At 40.7% G+C, this 16,110-nt stretch overlaps 1 protein-coding gene across 3 annotated transcripts in view; it reads left to right on the forward strand.

Annotated features, from left to right (window-relative positions):
- LOC126474702 (uncharacterized) overlaps positions 1-7,611 on the forward strand; it is a 35,485-nt gene extending 27,874 nt beyond the window's left edge. For all 3 annotated transcript variants that reach the window (XM_050102177.1, XM_050102179.1, XM_050102178.1), the window contains one exon: positions 5,421-7,611. In XM_050102177.1, the coding sequence (XP_049958134.1) occupies positions 5,421-6,864 (1,444 nt within the window). In that variant the 3' untranslated portion in view covers positions 6,865-7,611. The remainder of the gene's footprint in view (positions 1-5,420) is intronic.
- Positions 7,612-16,110: the final 8,499 nt, after the last annotated feature.

Genomic DNA, 16,110 nt, shown 5'->3' on the forward strand with positions numbered 1-16,110 from the left:
TTTCCACCATCTGCCTGGCTGTAAATAATGCTTCCAAGTAAAAGTTCATGTTTTTCTTCTCTTAATTGTCTTATTACTGATTTTCTGTAAAATCATCTTTTCTTAAATCTCCATGCAGTGGCACAATAGTGCTATCTTCTGTAATTCTCAAAGATCACTTTCTCATAATCGCATGTGCTGCAATACTGGTTTTACTGTTAGGTGGCTGGAGTGTGTCCTTTCATCATGATGTTCATCCTCCGCAGGCCATGTGATATTCACATTCCAATGTTGTGGTACTTACCATGTTACAACTGTACCTGGAAGAACAGCACATTTCCTACACAGTGGCGCAAACCCACTGTAATTGCTTACATAAGTGTGGTAAAGACACAAGTATTCCTTCCAGATAGTGTCCTATTTCCTTCACCAGTAATGTCTTCAAGATGACAGAACAAGTGTTCAATAGGTGGTGCATATGCTGGGTTGAGTCACAGAAAACGCCACTAAACGTCCAATAGGGCTTTTGTAGGGATCGCCTTGCAGTTTACAATCTCATTACCCTGTCAACCCTATGTCATGGACAGCTTCCAGCATAAATGCCAGATTGTAGCCAAAGTTTTTGATTAGGAAAAGGTTTGTGATGCTTGCTGGAGGATGGGACTCTACCATACATAACATACATCTACATCTACAGCTACATCTATGTCTGGATCTACATCTGTTCTCTGCAAACTACCATGCGGTGCATGGCAGAGGGTATGTGTTAGTTGTTAGGGTTTCTTATTGTTCCATTCACATATGAGGCATGGGAAGAATGATTGTTTGATTGTCTCTGTGGATGTGGTAATTATTCTAATCTCATTCTCATGATCCCTATGTGAGCGATACATAGGGGATTGTGGTATATTCCTTGAGTCACCATTTTAAGCTGGTTCTTGAAGCTCTGTTAAAAGACTTTCTTAAGATGGTTTATGTCTATCTTCAAGAGTCTTCTAGTTTAGTTTTTCTGTGAAACTCTACCATGGATTAAACAAATCTGTGACCATTTGTGCTGACCTCCTCTGTATATGTCCAGTATTCCCTGTTAATCCTATTTGGCATGGGTCCCACACACCTCAGCAATGTTCTAGGATGGGTGACATGAGTGATTTGTAAGCAATTTCCTTTATAAGCTGTCAGTCACACTTTATTAGACAATTTTTAGAAGTCTAGGTTTTTAAAGTACACTTGGGTCCATCTTTATCAGACCTTTTTATTCAGGATGACGTGGTACCTCAGGGTTCAGTGTTGAGTATAACCTTATTTGCTATATTGATCAACCCCATTATTGTCAGTCATCCACCAGGTGTGTCAGGCCCTCTTTCGTTGATGATTTCATGGTTTATTGCAGCTCTCGGTGTGTGTTTACTTGAGTGGTGACTTCAGTGTTGTCTTGACCACCTTTACTTGAGTAGCATGGACTTTTCCTCCAAAGGAATCATCCATATGAATTTCGGGCAGTGAAAAGGATTTCTCCAACTGTCCTTACATCTCACTTTTGCTGCTCTTCTTTGTCAAAATCATGACATTCTTGGGGTTAACACCTGATACAACACTATGTTGCTTCTCCCCTATATCTTACTTGGCAGCTTGCTGTGTCTGTTCTCAGAATGTTCTGTACATTCTGTGTGACACCTCATGAGGAGAAGCCCTGGCAGTTCTCATTTGATTGTATCCTTTCTTAGTCCAATTGGAGCTGGACTATGGATGCAGCATGTATTCATCTGACCAATCATTCATTTTACAGTGCCATAACAGATTCAATACTGCAGTATCTGTTTGGCTACTGGTGTGTTCCCCACCAGTGCAGCTATGAGCTTCCATATAGGACCTGCCAATTGAACACTTTTATTCTGGTGTGATGTCCTCCTCTGGAAATACGCTTGATGATTTTCCTCTATGTTCAGCCATCAATGTTATGCTTCTGTTTTTGATTATTTTGTGGACTACTAATATCAGGTATGCTCTACTTCTTTGTGCCCCATGGAGTTCGCTTTTATATCCTACTTTGAAAGTTTCACCTCCCATTACATGCTGTGTTCCCAAGGGATAGGAGTCGTCTATCGATACTGCCGCCCCCCCCCCCCCCCCCCTCCCTCCTCTTGGCTCTGTGTAGAGGTCTGTGCTCATATACAGCAGCTCATAATTCATTCTGCATATCTGGAGCTTCATACACAGTTTGGAGAGAGCACCTTGAGTTACACTTACGGCTTCTAGGATGACCATAGCATGGGATGGACCTTTGTTATTGGTTATGTGATCTTTAGATATCACCATTTAGACCAGTGCTCGAATCATACTGTATGCCTCTATCAGGCCACCTTGTGCATGGAATTTCTAATCTGTCATATGCACTTATTCCATCAGAGCTATCCAGAGCTTTTGTGTGGGATACACATACCACCATTTAATATGAGGGTGATTTGAAAAGTTCGCAGAATCACCATCAGATGTCGGTGGTTGGGCAACAATGTTCCTACATAGTAATAGGTCATCCTTTATGAGAAACCAGGTGATGTTGTCAGTGCTCTGGGCAGAGAACTCATGTGTGGACATCTCACTATTGCTGTTCCCATATAGTAATTTGTGAACATGCAAAAAAATCGAGATTTGAGCAGTGATGAAATACTTCATAAGAAAGGTAAGAAAGCAAAGAAAACTAATGTCAGTTTTCAGAATACACTGTGAGACTGTGCATACATTGAGAGACTGTGCTGCTTCATATTCTACTGTTGCCAAGTGGATGAACAAATTTAAATTTGGTCAGGGAAGTGTATATGATTATCCGCATAGCGGTCAGCCAAGATTTGTGACTACACCAGAAATTATTGCAATAGTGCATAAAATGGTCGTGGACGATTGCCGACTGAAAGTGCAATAAAATCCTAACATTGTAGGAATAGGAATGTCATCCAAACAGGGATATCATATTTTGACAGTGGAATTGTATATGAAAAAATTAACTGCTAAAGGAGTGCCTTTACTTTTAAAGCAAGCTCAGAGATGCATCAGACTGGAAATATCCAGACAATGTTCGGCCATTTTCAGAGCAACCTACAAGACTTTTTGCCCCACAGAGCAACCTACAAGACTTTTTGCCCCGGTTTGTGACCACAGCTATATCCCAGAGCCAAAACAACAGTAAAAGCAGCGGAAACATATTGATTCATTACCATAAAAGAAAGCAAAGACAGTCAACTGGAAAGGTCATGGCATCACTTTTCTGGGATGCAAAATGGTTTCTGGTGATATATTATCTTCCCACTGCCCAAACAGCTATGGGAAAATGCTACACTAACCTGCTGGACCAACCGTAGAAGGAGAGATGTGAAACAAGGCCAGGTTTGGCAAGGAAGAAAATAAAGACAATGTGCGCCCACACACAAGTGCCATTGCCACGAGCTGAGATATTAATTGTTGCCATACCTCCCTTATTTGCCCCATTTGGGTCCATGACGCTTTCGTCTCTTGCTGTAGCTCAAAATTTTCTTTGGTGGATGGAGATTATCTTCAAACAAAGAACTGACAGCCAAAGTTGATGGGTATTTTGTGGGTCTAGAGAAATATAATTTTCAAGATGGGATCAAGGCCTTGGAATATAGCTGGACAAAGTGTGTTTGTGCACAGTGAGACTGCATTGAAAAGAAAAGAAAAAAAAGAAAAAAAAAAGACACTGAAGTAAGTCATTTCTTTCTACTCCATTCTGAGAACTTTTCAAACTACCCTCTTACAATGGATTCAGGGATGTCTTCACTCGCTTGTAGATGGTGGAACTACTGTGTCATTCGTATGGGTTCCCAGAAATGTTGGCATGTCAGGAAATGAGGTAGCTGCTGCTGTACTTCCCAGGCCCTTTAGCTATTCTTTTGCTGTGGACGATCTTGGTGTCACTGTACATAGGAACATTCTATCTCTGCGGCAAAAACACTGTTTGTGTGTCTGTGGGAACAAACTCAGGAAGACTAAACACCTCTCTACAGCTTAGGTGACTTCCTCTCATCCTTCTTATCAAGAGGTGTTAATATTAACTAGACTGAGTATTGGGCATTATCTTTTTAGCCATTTTCATTTGTTAAGCAGCGATTCCTTAACACTGTGCTCTCACTTTTTGTCATGTGTGTTTGTCATCTGAGTTACCTTAGGTTTTGGCAGATACTGCACAAACTATAGAATATGACATCAGCTATTTTGCGTCAATGCCCCTCCCTGCCCCCCTCCTACAAAGCTTCTCACATAATGAGTTCCATTTTAAAACAAATATATTTGTATGATGATAGCAGTGCAAAGAGTTAAAAGACCATTCAGTTGAAATAATAGATACGTTGTTTGGAAAACAGCTGCTGAATTGCTTATCTTATAGATAAACTAATATCAAGTAAAAGGTGCTATCCAAAATTTTTGTGACTGGTGCTGCCATCTGCTGAAAACCTTACATTTGGACTAATGGTCACCATCACCCTCGAAGTAGTTCCCATCCGTATGTACACACTGGTCCCAGCGCTTCTGCCACTGGTCAAACATTTTCTGGAAGTCCTGTTCTTTGAGGGTGTTTATCACCACCAGTGATGCTTCTTGAATCCTCTCCAGAGTGTCGAACTGATGGCCTTTCAATTTGAGTTTCAGTTTAGGAATAGCACGAAGTCACAAGGTGCCAAATCTGGTGAGTATGGTGGGTGGGGTACAACCACCATGTTGTTTTTTGCCAAGAAGGTCCTGGTGAGCAACCAGTTCCCTTGACGTCAAAGTTCAGGCCATCGTTGCCGCACATTTTCACGGAGCTGTCACGAAACGTCACAGTAGTACACGGAATTCACTGTTTGGTTGGGTGGGACGAATACTTTGTGCAGTTCCCTTGGTATCAAAGAAAACGATGATCATGCTCTTCACTTTGCTCTTCACCTGTCTCGCTTTTTTGGGTCTTGGAGAGCCCAGGCTCTTCCACTGAGACGATTGTTGCTTTGTCTCTGGGTCATAACTGTAAATCCATCTCTCGTCACCGGTGATAACCTGTGACAAGAAGGTTGGATCATCAGATGCGTTCTGACGAAGGTCCAAGCACACTTCAACATGCTGTGCCTTCCATCGTAAAATCGCCACACACCAAACACGGAGTATTATGGAAATCACTGTGAACACGCAACACGTCCTTCCAGCTGAATGCCACTCTGCACACTGACTCATCAGATATGCAACTCTCGCGACCTAGTGGTGCACAGATATACTCTTACTACTTTCCAGATGGCAGCACCAGTCCCGAAAATTTTGGATTCCACCTTGTATATCACAAGAAATCTGACAATATTACATAGGTTTAAATTATTAACACAAACAAAAGCTCATTTGATTTGCTTTTGCTGTTCTCATATTATGTACTAAATTTGTGCCATTTTACTTTGCAGGAGCAATGTTGTTCCCAATGAAGCAGAAGTGTCTAGTAAAGATATGCCAAGGCCTTTTGCTGTCCCTATTCATCCTCTTGCAGCAGCTACATTGAGTGAACTCTCACCACACTCAGTTGCTACCACAGTCAGTAGGGCTGTACAGACAGACAGAGTTGCAGAAGCTAAAAGAACAAGAAAAAGTGGTGTCCACCCAAAGGCATCAAAACGTAAAACCTGTGCTCAGACACAGACAGGTTCTATACCTCGCAACAGGCACCCAACCACAAGTGCAGAGACTCAAACAATAGGAGATTATATTCTGAAAAAAGCAATGAAAGCTGCTGACATTCCAGTTAGTCACAGAGGTGTTAGTGTTCCCGAATTAAAGACAGAGACTACTGCAAAGAAAAGAAGAAAGAGTATGGAAACTCAGACTACACAGCCAGTGGCTAATTCAGTATTTAGTAAATGTAATGATGTTAACATCAGTATTTCCACTAATGGGTTCAACAATAATCAGATATATAACCCTACAGAAGATTCTCTACCTGGATCAGATAATTTTACAGCACTGAATAATAGTCCCACACCTAATTTCTCTCTTTTTGATGGATCAGACTCATTTAGCTTGGATATTGATAGTCTTTCCAGCCTCTGGCAGAAAAGCTCTTCAGGCACTCAAACAAGTCCAGTTAGTACAGGCAATATTATACTGAAAGAGGAGATGTTAAATCACAGTGTCACTCAGACTGACTGGAATAACGTACTTCTGGAGTCTAAACCTTTCACACACTCATCCAGTAATATGAATTCAAGTTCACAAACTGTGAGTGACTTAAGCACCTACTTTGAAAATCCAGTAGAAACTGGCTTTATAGAAAATGCAAATGAAGCTAATCATTTCAGTAGCCCCTCTTGCAGCACAGAATTGAATGGTGTGCCAGAATTTCATGGAGATTCAAACTATTCTGATAGTAACTTGGACAGTATCTTGACACAGACAGCAGGTCTGTTTGATGAGAATTGGTCTTGCAGCACAGAAACACAGACCGAACTTGATTTTAATAGCTGCTTTTTTAATGATGATGATACATCTTTCACGCATTACTTTAATACAGAAACTCAAACCTCTGAAGATGTTGATAATCTGGGACAGCTTCTTTATTCCAATACATGTACTCAAACAAATGATATTAACAAACTGTCAGAGTTTGCAGACATTCAAACTCAGACTGCAGGCCCACATTTTAGCAAAGATTCTGTATTAATTTCAGCAGAAACTCAAACAGCAGTTTCAGAGACTTCTAATTCACAGATTTGCCATTCATCTAAGCAACTAGTGAGCAACAAACCTGCTGCAGCTACAGTATTTAATGAGAATGATGCACAAACAAACGGAAATGAGTTTAAAGACTTTATTATTGATCTAGTTAAGCGAGATATGAATGATAAACTTTTATGAGAGTTGCTAAAAAGCTTTTAGTGATGCTGACTGTCATGGATCACTAAAAGCATTTTGATGTTCAACTTGTACTGTCTAGTCAAAGCTTAACCCTGCTTATTTAATATGTGATAAAAAGCTTTAAAAGTGACACACAGAGAAAAGACAACTATTTATGCATTTATGTAGAAAACTTGAACATATTAGGAAATAGTGATATTTCCTTGTCTGTTGTTTCCTGTTTAAAGTCACCAAAATTATATGAAGTGCTTCAGATGTAAAAATTATTGCATATATGAAATTTAAATATCGCTTACTCACAAAAGAATCTGAAGAGAAGTTGATATGAAGCTGAATTTCTTTTTAGTTGCATATTCTTTTTGTTTTCAAAATGGTATTCCAGTGAATTGCTTATCAAATAAGCTAAAGAATATTAGTGAGAAGAACAAATCAATTGTGCATCTCAAACTGGATAAAAAGTCCATAAAAAGAAAATGAAAACACAATTTAATATATATGACTATTTACTGGGGGCACATGGCGCTTGCATGCGCTTACACACACACACACACACACACACACACACACACACACACACAATGAGTGAGTGAGTTTAGTAATGCTTTATAAAATGGTTTGGCACATTTCACCTGGTTGAAAAAGTGAATTGTTAAATGTAAGGAAAAAATACTTAACTTTTATGTTTTTAAAGTGTCTGACCTCTGTTGAATGTTGCTTACTGATCTCATAAATAAATTATTACCATAATTTGTTGTGTTATACAGTATTATTTGATAATTGTATTAATGAATGGTAACTTATGAAACAGTACTGCTGCTGATAGGTTCTTTCATACAGCATTGTGTTATATGGAAAATCAAAGAGGGGAGAGGTGTCATGTATACAGTAATAATTGTAATCCCACTGAGTTGCACTAAGGGTTTTGCAGATTCCCATGACATATATGTAGTGTACTTGATTTTTAACATACCAACTTGTGGTGCATGACCTCAGACTCACTGAATATAGTTCCACAGCATGTCAGTGAGGACATCGTTTATCTGGTTAGAAGTTATTAATGATTTCATTACACAACCTGCCATATTGTGTATTCTTTTATAGCTGATATTCTTTGATTTTCAGTAACAAACTTGTTACAACATGAACAAATAACACTAAAGCTTTAGACAGATAATCAGGCCATTTAATCAGAATGTGTTGCTTGGATTTCATATTAAGTTTACTACAATTAAACTATGAATATGACTGAGTCTGATGTGGTTGTCACTGACTTGCCATTTAGAAAACAAAGTTGTTTGTTTATTGTTATGTAAACAGTTAATATTAACAGAATTTATAAAAAATTAGAAAAATGTGCTGACATAGGAATTTTGGTTCAGTTAGAAGCTGCACATAAGTTTCTGAAATGGGACTTTACAAGTGTAAACAAAGGTGAAGTATGTTAAAATGGGAAATACAGGCAAAAGTGACAGAAAAACACAATAATACTAACCATATTTTGTGTAATGAATGTAATACTGAACACTTACTCTTACTTAGTCAAAGGGTGTGAAACAAACTGTGTTATTGAGCAAGATTGTAATACCTCACACATGGAACTTAACTGTGAACCAAACCCAACATTCATCTGTCATTCTTTTGACACTGTGATTACATGGCATAACATTTATGCACTTTGTATACCCATGATGTACTGATGGTAGTTCCATGCTGCATATGAAGACGCATTGTAACAGAGATATTCCATTTATGACTTTGGATATGGCGCTTTAAAATGTGTGTAAGTTAAGAGCTGTGTATATTAGTATTATCCATGTAAATTGGTACTGTAAGTTATTGTGTAATCAAGTGTTTTCCTTGATGAATGACACACCCACTGCATCTCGAATATCAAAGTAAAGTGTTAATAATTATAAATTGTATAATAGAAGGAAAAAATGTACCAAACCAAAAAGATAATATCCGATTATATCAATTACTTACTTTGTAGGGATTCAGAGACACATTTACTTCTAAATCCAGATGAATTACTCCAATAACCTGTTTTGTATGGTTAATACAGTATGTTGTATAACCTGAAAAGCAGAAACAGAGTCAAGAAAATTACTCTGTCCAGTCACATTAATGTGTACCACCTGTCAAAAGCCTGAATAATCACTTTTCACTGTGCAGACTGCTGCAAGATGTGCAGGAAGAAAGCCAGTGAGGTTCTGGAAGGTATCAACAGGGATGTGGAGCCACGCTAACTCCAGTGCTGTGACCAGCTGTGCTAGGTTTCGCGGTTGAGGATCCGTGGCACACAGATTCTCAGTTGGGCTTAAATCCAGGGTGTTCAGTGGCTAGGAGAGTATGGTAAACTATTCCCTTTGCTCTTTGAAACATGCATAAGTTCTACAAACTGTGTGACATGTTACATTATCTTGCTGGTAGATGCCATCATGACTGGGTAAAACAAACTGCTTGTAGGGTTAATATATCAGTGAAAATAATCAATTCCTGTAAATATAATGGGATTGATAAAAATTCTACTCACCAAGTGGCGGCAGGAGAAAACACACATAACAAAAGATCTTCTCACCAAGAGGCGGCAAAAGAAAACACATGTAAAAGTTAAAGAAATGTGCGAGCTTTCAGAGCCAGTGGCTCCTCCTCCTGGTAGTAAGGTTGAAGGGGAAGAATGAAGGAAAAGGACTGGTGAGGTTTAGGAAACTGGGAGAATTCAGAAAAGTCTTTATCCCATCTTTTAAGTGTCTCCTAGATAACTTCTCCGAACTATCCAAATTTCCTGAGCCTCACAAGGCCTTTTTTCTTCATCCCTCTTCCTTCTCCTTCAACCCTCCTGCCAGGAGGAGGAGCCAGTGGCTCCAAATGCTTGTACATTTCTTTAACCTTTATTTGTGGTTTCTCCTACCACTACATGGTGAGTAGATTTTTTTATCTATCTAATATTACATTTTCAGAACCTGCATGTGGGGGTGGACATGGTCCTCAAGGATAGATGCATACTTGTGTTGATGCATTGTGCCAGCCAGAATGATGAGATTACGCAGGGAAAGCCACAAAACATTCCCCAGACCATAAAGCTCCCTCCTGGTTGAAAGGTGTTTGCTTCCAGATGTTTCATGCCAAACATGCCAACAGGCATCTGTTTGATGGAGTATAAAACATGATTCATCTGAAAAGGCCACCTGTCACTTCTCAGTGGCCATCTAGTTGTGGTACTGGCATGCAGATTCCAGCCTTCATCGCCGATGAACAGCAGTCAGCATTGGTGCATGGACCAGGTGCCTGCCGTGGAGGCCTATACTCAACAACATTAGCTGAATGGGTGTTGAGGAGACGCTGTTAGTAGTCCCATGGTTTGTGCAATCAATTGCTCAACAGTTGCGCATCTATATGCCCATATGCATCTGTGCAACCATCGTTCACCACACTGTCATCTAAGGCCTGTGGTGTACTGCAGTTGCCTAGGCACCGGTTTTGGTTAGTGGCAATTTGCCATGCGCAGTATACTTTAACCACAGTGACATGCGAACAGTTTGCAAACTGAGCAGTTTTGACCTAAAAGCTAATGATCATGCCCTTTTGAATGGCGCTCCATTTCCGCATTATGACAATGACTGTACTATTTTCCATGTCCGTTCAACACACTTTATAAACCTCCATTGCTAGTATTGCCACCTTCCATCTGTTACTGGTTATTAATTGTGGATGTCGAACATAGGTAGTGGTCACATTAATGAGACTGGGTCTTGTATAAGGTAACCAGATTTACCATACCTGTTTTCCAGTCCACTGTCATATACATGAAATCTATAAGCAAACAATGGAAAATCCAGGATGGAATAATGACAATATTATGAAAAGGATAGATTGCTGTTCATCAGCATTTCAACTATATGGTGAGTAGCAATCCACCCTTTTCATAATATTGTCCGATTTCTGAAGAGTCACTTTCGCAACTCATTTAGTTATTAAAAATAAAAAAAAAATGCACATCACAAAAAGTAGGACAGCATGTTGTTACCCCATGCCAAGCTCATTGCATAACAAGACAGTGAGCCTATTAGGAAAAATTGTCTTCTTATATGCCTCAAGTAAGGCAGATACTATTTGGATGTAATGCTTTGTGCTGACAGTAATTCTCATCATCATCTTTGTTGTGTAGAAGCTGAATTCATGGCTTCATACAGTATCTGTGAAGGTGAATACACTTATTCCAACAATACTACAACTTTTTTATTTACTTTCTAGAAGGGCAATGATCAAATTAATCACAATCTGTCTCCATGCAATAGCATTTCCTGTTTGGGAAGAAGTCTAGCTATTATGAGCAAAGCATAGGGAATTCGGTAGACTTTCTAGCAATTCGAAATCCGGTTTATGAATAACCACTATTGCAAATAAAGACTTGCGGTGGTTGTAGTTTAACAAGGAAGCATTTCTTTTCGTAAGATTCCATAGTCGTCCTTGACTATAATAAGTAATTTTGTACCTTTAAGATAGTAAAATCATCTACTGTAGCTCTGTCGCATAATCAGTACACCAAAATAGTGCTACTTGAATTAAAAAAGAACAGAAAATTGTTTGTTGATGGTATTGTCTTTCAATTTTCTAAATTTTTGGAGATTTGTGATGTTACCTCTTCCAGTGGATATTTGTGGTGAACAGCATTGTTCTATAAACATTTGTCATCCCTATCATGAAATGACAACACTTGGCAGATTTTGAAGTAACAGTATCTTTGCTTCAGCTTCTCAAGAACTTTATGAACAAACAATACAGTAGCAAACATAGAATGTTCTGTGTTTGTACTGTGTTGTGGGAGAACTGATTTTGTGTGTGTGTGTGTGTGTGTGTGTGTGTGTGTGTGTGTGTGTGTGTGTGTGTGTGTGTGTCAAAGCATTTGTTGTTGCACATTTGTCATTATTTGTAGCAACTTCAGCTTTGCTTGCGTAAACCACACACACACATATTGTTTTATTATTATTACTTTATCTTTGTACATCTGTGTTGTGCTAGGTGTCAACCATCTATCAGAGGTGAGACATGGTTCCAGTTTGTCCTCTTGGCAACAATACCTGATGAGGTGGTGATTATTTCTTCTGCTAAACTCCCATTAGTGCTTAAGAAACAGGGTAGAATCAATACCCTAAGCTAACAGCACCCCTTCCAGCCCCAATCCTCTCCTGATCTTTTACAAATCTTAATCACTGCTTGAATCTCAATAGTCTTTATTTTCTCATTGAGTCACCATCTTTGTTCCTTCACAAAAGTTCTGTCAGAATTTGGCAGCCTATATAGACTTCTGATTTTGCGTAAACACTGCACATATTTTTGGCCATATGCATTACACAGAATCATAGACTGAAACAAGTAGAAGTGAGGCGAGGATGAGTACTAATGATCACTATATATAAATAAATAGATGTGAGATGTGTTATCCCATTATACAGCATTAAGTTAATTATTTTCTGGTGTCTCATAGTATGTTGTGAGTTCAAAAATTAGTTGTACTTTATTACTCCATCTGTAACGACTTCATTGTATACATGATATTAATCCTTAATCTTCCTTCCCTATGTCTCATTGTCTTTTGCACTGCAATAGTAACAGACATGCTTGTAGTTTCAGGTGGACACTGTTATTTTTATTTATAGATTACACCCATCGTTACAAAGACAGTCAATTTGTAACTCAATATTATGAGAAGGATAGTTGCTATTCACCATATAGTGGAGATGTTGAGTCGCAGATAGGTACAACAAGAAGATTGTCACAAAATAAGCTTTGAGCAAACAAGGCCTTTGTCAAAACACACACACACACACACACACACACACACACGTGCAACTCATACACACTTGACTACAGTCTCTGGCAGCTGAAGCCAGACTACGAGCAGCAGCAGCAGCAGCAGCAGCACATGATGGGAGAGGCAACTGTGTGGGGACATGGAGGCATAGCAGGGTAGGGATGGGGGATGGTGAAGTGCTGCTGGGGACCGTGCAGGGATGAAGTGGAGAGAGGGTACGGCAGTGAGGTGAAGTCAAGATGTTAGAGGGGCGGGGGAGGGGGGTGGAACAGGAGAGTAGTAGAAAGACTGGGTGTGTTGGTGGAATAGAGGACTGTGTAGTGCTGGAATGGGAACAGGGAAGGGGCTGGATGGGTGAGGACATGACTAACGAAGGTTGAGGCCAGGAGAGTTACAGGAACATAGTATATATTGCAGGGAGAGTTCCCACCTGTGCAATTCAGAAAAGCTGTGTTGGTGGGAAGGATCAATATGGCACAGGATGTGAAGCAGTCATCGAAATGAAGAATGTCGTGTTGAGCGGTGTGCTCAGAACAGTGTGATCCAGTTGTCTCTTAGCAATTGATGCAGACAAACAGCTTGTTGGTTGTCATGCCTGCATAGAATGCAGCGCAGTGGTTGCAGCTTAGTTTGTAGATCATGCATCATGGGACAGGTTTCAGTGGTTGCTCTGCCTTTGATGGGATAGGTGATGTTTGTGGCCAGACTTTAGTAGTTGTGGCAGGAGCATGTGTGGGACAGGTCTTGCATCTAGGTCTATTACAGGATATGAGACATGAGGTAAGTGGGAGCAGGGGTTGTGTGGGGATGGATGAGTATATTATGTAGGTTCAGTGGATGGTGGAATACCACTGTCACAGGGGTGGGAAGCATAATGGGCAGGACATTCCACATTTCAGGGCATGAAGAGGGGTAGTCAAAACCCTGGCAGAGAATATATTTCAGTTGCTCCAGTCATGGATGGTACTGAGTTACAAGGGAAATGCTTCTTTGTGACCGGATGGTGAGACTGTGGGAGGTTGTTGGTGACTGGTCTAACTAAGACACAGGAGATTTGTTTTCGTACAACATTGGGAGGATAATTATGGTCTGTAAATGCCTCAGTGAGACCCTCGGTGTATTTCAGGAGGGACTGCTTGTGACTGCAGATGTGTCAGGCACAGGTGGCTAGACTGTATGCAAGGGACTTCTTGGTATGGAACAGGTGACAGCAGAGGTATTGCTGTTAGTTAGTAGGTTTGATATGGGGAGAGGAGAAGCTGTTGAGGTTCTGGAGGAATGTGGATAGTGTGTCCTCACCCTAAATCCATATCACAAAGATGTCACCAATGAATCTGAACCATGTGAGAATTTTAGGATTCTGGGTGTTTAGGAAGGAATCCTCTAGATGGCCCATGGATAATGAATAGGTTTGCATAGGATGGTGTCGTGGGGTTCTACGGGCACCCGTGATCTGGATCGAGGGTGAGGATACTCTATCCACAATCCTCCATAACCTCAACATATTCTCCCACATTTGCTTCATCTGGTCCTACCCCACCCTACAAGCCACCTTCCTTGATGTTGACCTCCATTTTAAAAATGGTTACATCAGTACCTCTGCCCATATCAAAGCTACCAACCACTAGCAATACCTCCACTTCGACAGCTGCCACCCGTTCCCTACCAAGAAGTCCCTTTCATACAGCTTAGCCATCCATGGCCATCACATCTACAGTGATGAACTGTCCCTCTATAAATATACTGAAAGTCTCACTGAGGCCTGCACAGACTGTAATTATCCTCCTGACCTCGTGCAAAAACAGATCTCCTGTGCCTTATCTTTCCAGTCACCCACCACCTCCCAATGTCTCACCGCCTGGCCACAGAGGAGCATTCCCCTTGTAACTCAGTACCACCCACGACTGGAGCAACCGAATTACATTCTCCGCCAGGGTTTCAACTACCTCTCATTGTGCCCTGAAATGAAGAATGTCCTGCCCACTATGCTCCCCATGCCTTCCACAGTGGTATTCCACCGTTCACTGAACCTACACAACATACGCGTCCATACCCACACAACCCCTGCTCCCAACCCCTTATCTCATGGCTCATATCCCTGTAATAGACCTAGATGCAAGACCTGTCCCACACATCCTGCCATCACCACATACTCCAGTCCAGTCACAAACATCAACTGTCCCATCAAAGGCAGGGCTACCTGTGAAACCAGTCATGTGATCTACAAGTTAAGCTGCAACCACTGCACTGCATTCTATGTGGGCATGACAACCAATAAGCTGCCTGTCCACATGAATGGCTACCAACAAACTGTGGGTAAGAAACAACTGAATCACCCTGTTATGAGCACACCACCCAACGCGACATTCTTCATTTCAATGACTGCTTCACAGTCTGTGCCAGGATCCTTCCCATCAACACCTGCTTTTCTGAATTGCACAGGTGGGGACTCCCTCTGCAATATATCCTGTGTTCCTACAACCCTTCTGGCCTCAACCTTTGTTAGTCATTGTCCTCATCCATCTAGCCCCTTCCTTGTTTCCATTCCAGAACTACAAAGTCCTTTGTCCCACCAACGCACCCAGTCTTTCTACTACTCTCCTTTTCCACTCCCCACCCCCAACCCCTCTCTCCATTGCCCTGTGTCTAACCTCCCGACTGCACACAGCTGCCCTACCCTCTCTCCACCTCGTCCTGCACGCTTCCCAGCAGCTTCGCTGTCCCCTATTCCTACCCTGCTGTCCTCCCCCTCCCCACCCCAGTCTCTTCCTTACCCCATCCAGTTGCCTCTCTCTTTACGCATTGCTTCTGCGCTGCCAGAGACAGTGGTCATGTGTGTGTGAGTTGTGTTAGCGTGCACGCGCATCTGTCGTCTATTTTGACAAAGGTCTTGTTGGCAAAAGTTTATTTTGTGACAGCCTTTTGCTGTGCTTATCTGTGACTCGGCATCTCCACTATATGGTGAGTAGCAACCATACTTTTCATAATATTGTTACATTCCATCGTGGATTTTACATTGTTTAAATCTCAATATTCTTTACCCTGTAAACATATTTCTTTTCTAATTGTCTGTTGATATGATAAATGATATGTTCTGTGCAGAAGGTTTTTTGCCATTTAGTTATATTTAGCTTCCAGTAACACTGTGGCATTTGGCAGTGAAAATCTTGATGTGGTGCACTAAACAGAACACTTGCATTTGTAACTGTTATGACATTGCTCAAGTCCTATATATCAAGAGGAAAAAGCTTTCAGCACGCTTCTTGCTTTCCCTTATCATTACTACTTCTTTTGCTCTAAAAAGTAGAATTATCACCATGATTTGATGAGCAAGATCTGATTTTGTACCGTGCATAAATTTTACATTGTGAATTTCCTTATTGTGCACTGTAGGAAAATAGTGTTTTTTTAAGAAGACTCCTGGTTTTTGT

The sequence above is a fragment of the Schistocerca serialis genome, chromosome 4 (assembly GCF_023864345.2).
Source record: "Schistocerca serialis cubense isolate TAMUIC-IGC-003099 chromosome 4, iqSchSeri2.2, whole genome shotgun sequence".
Classification (NCBI taxonomy): Eukaryota; Metazoa; Arthropoda; class Insecta; order Orthoptera; family Acrididae; genus Schistocerca; species Schistocerca serialis.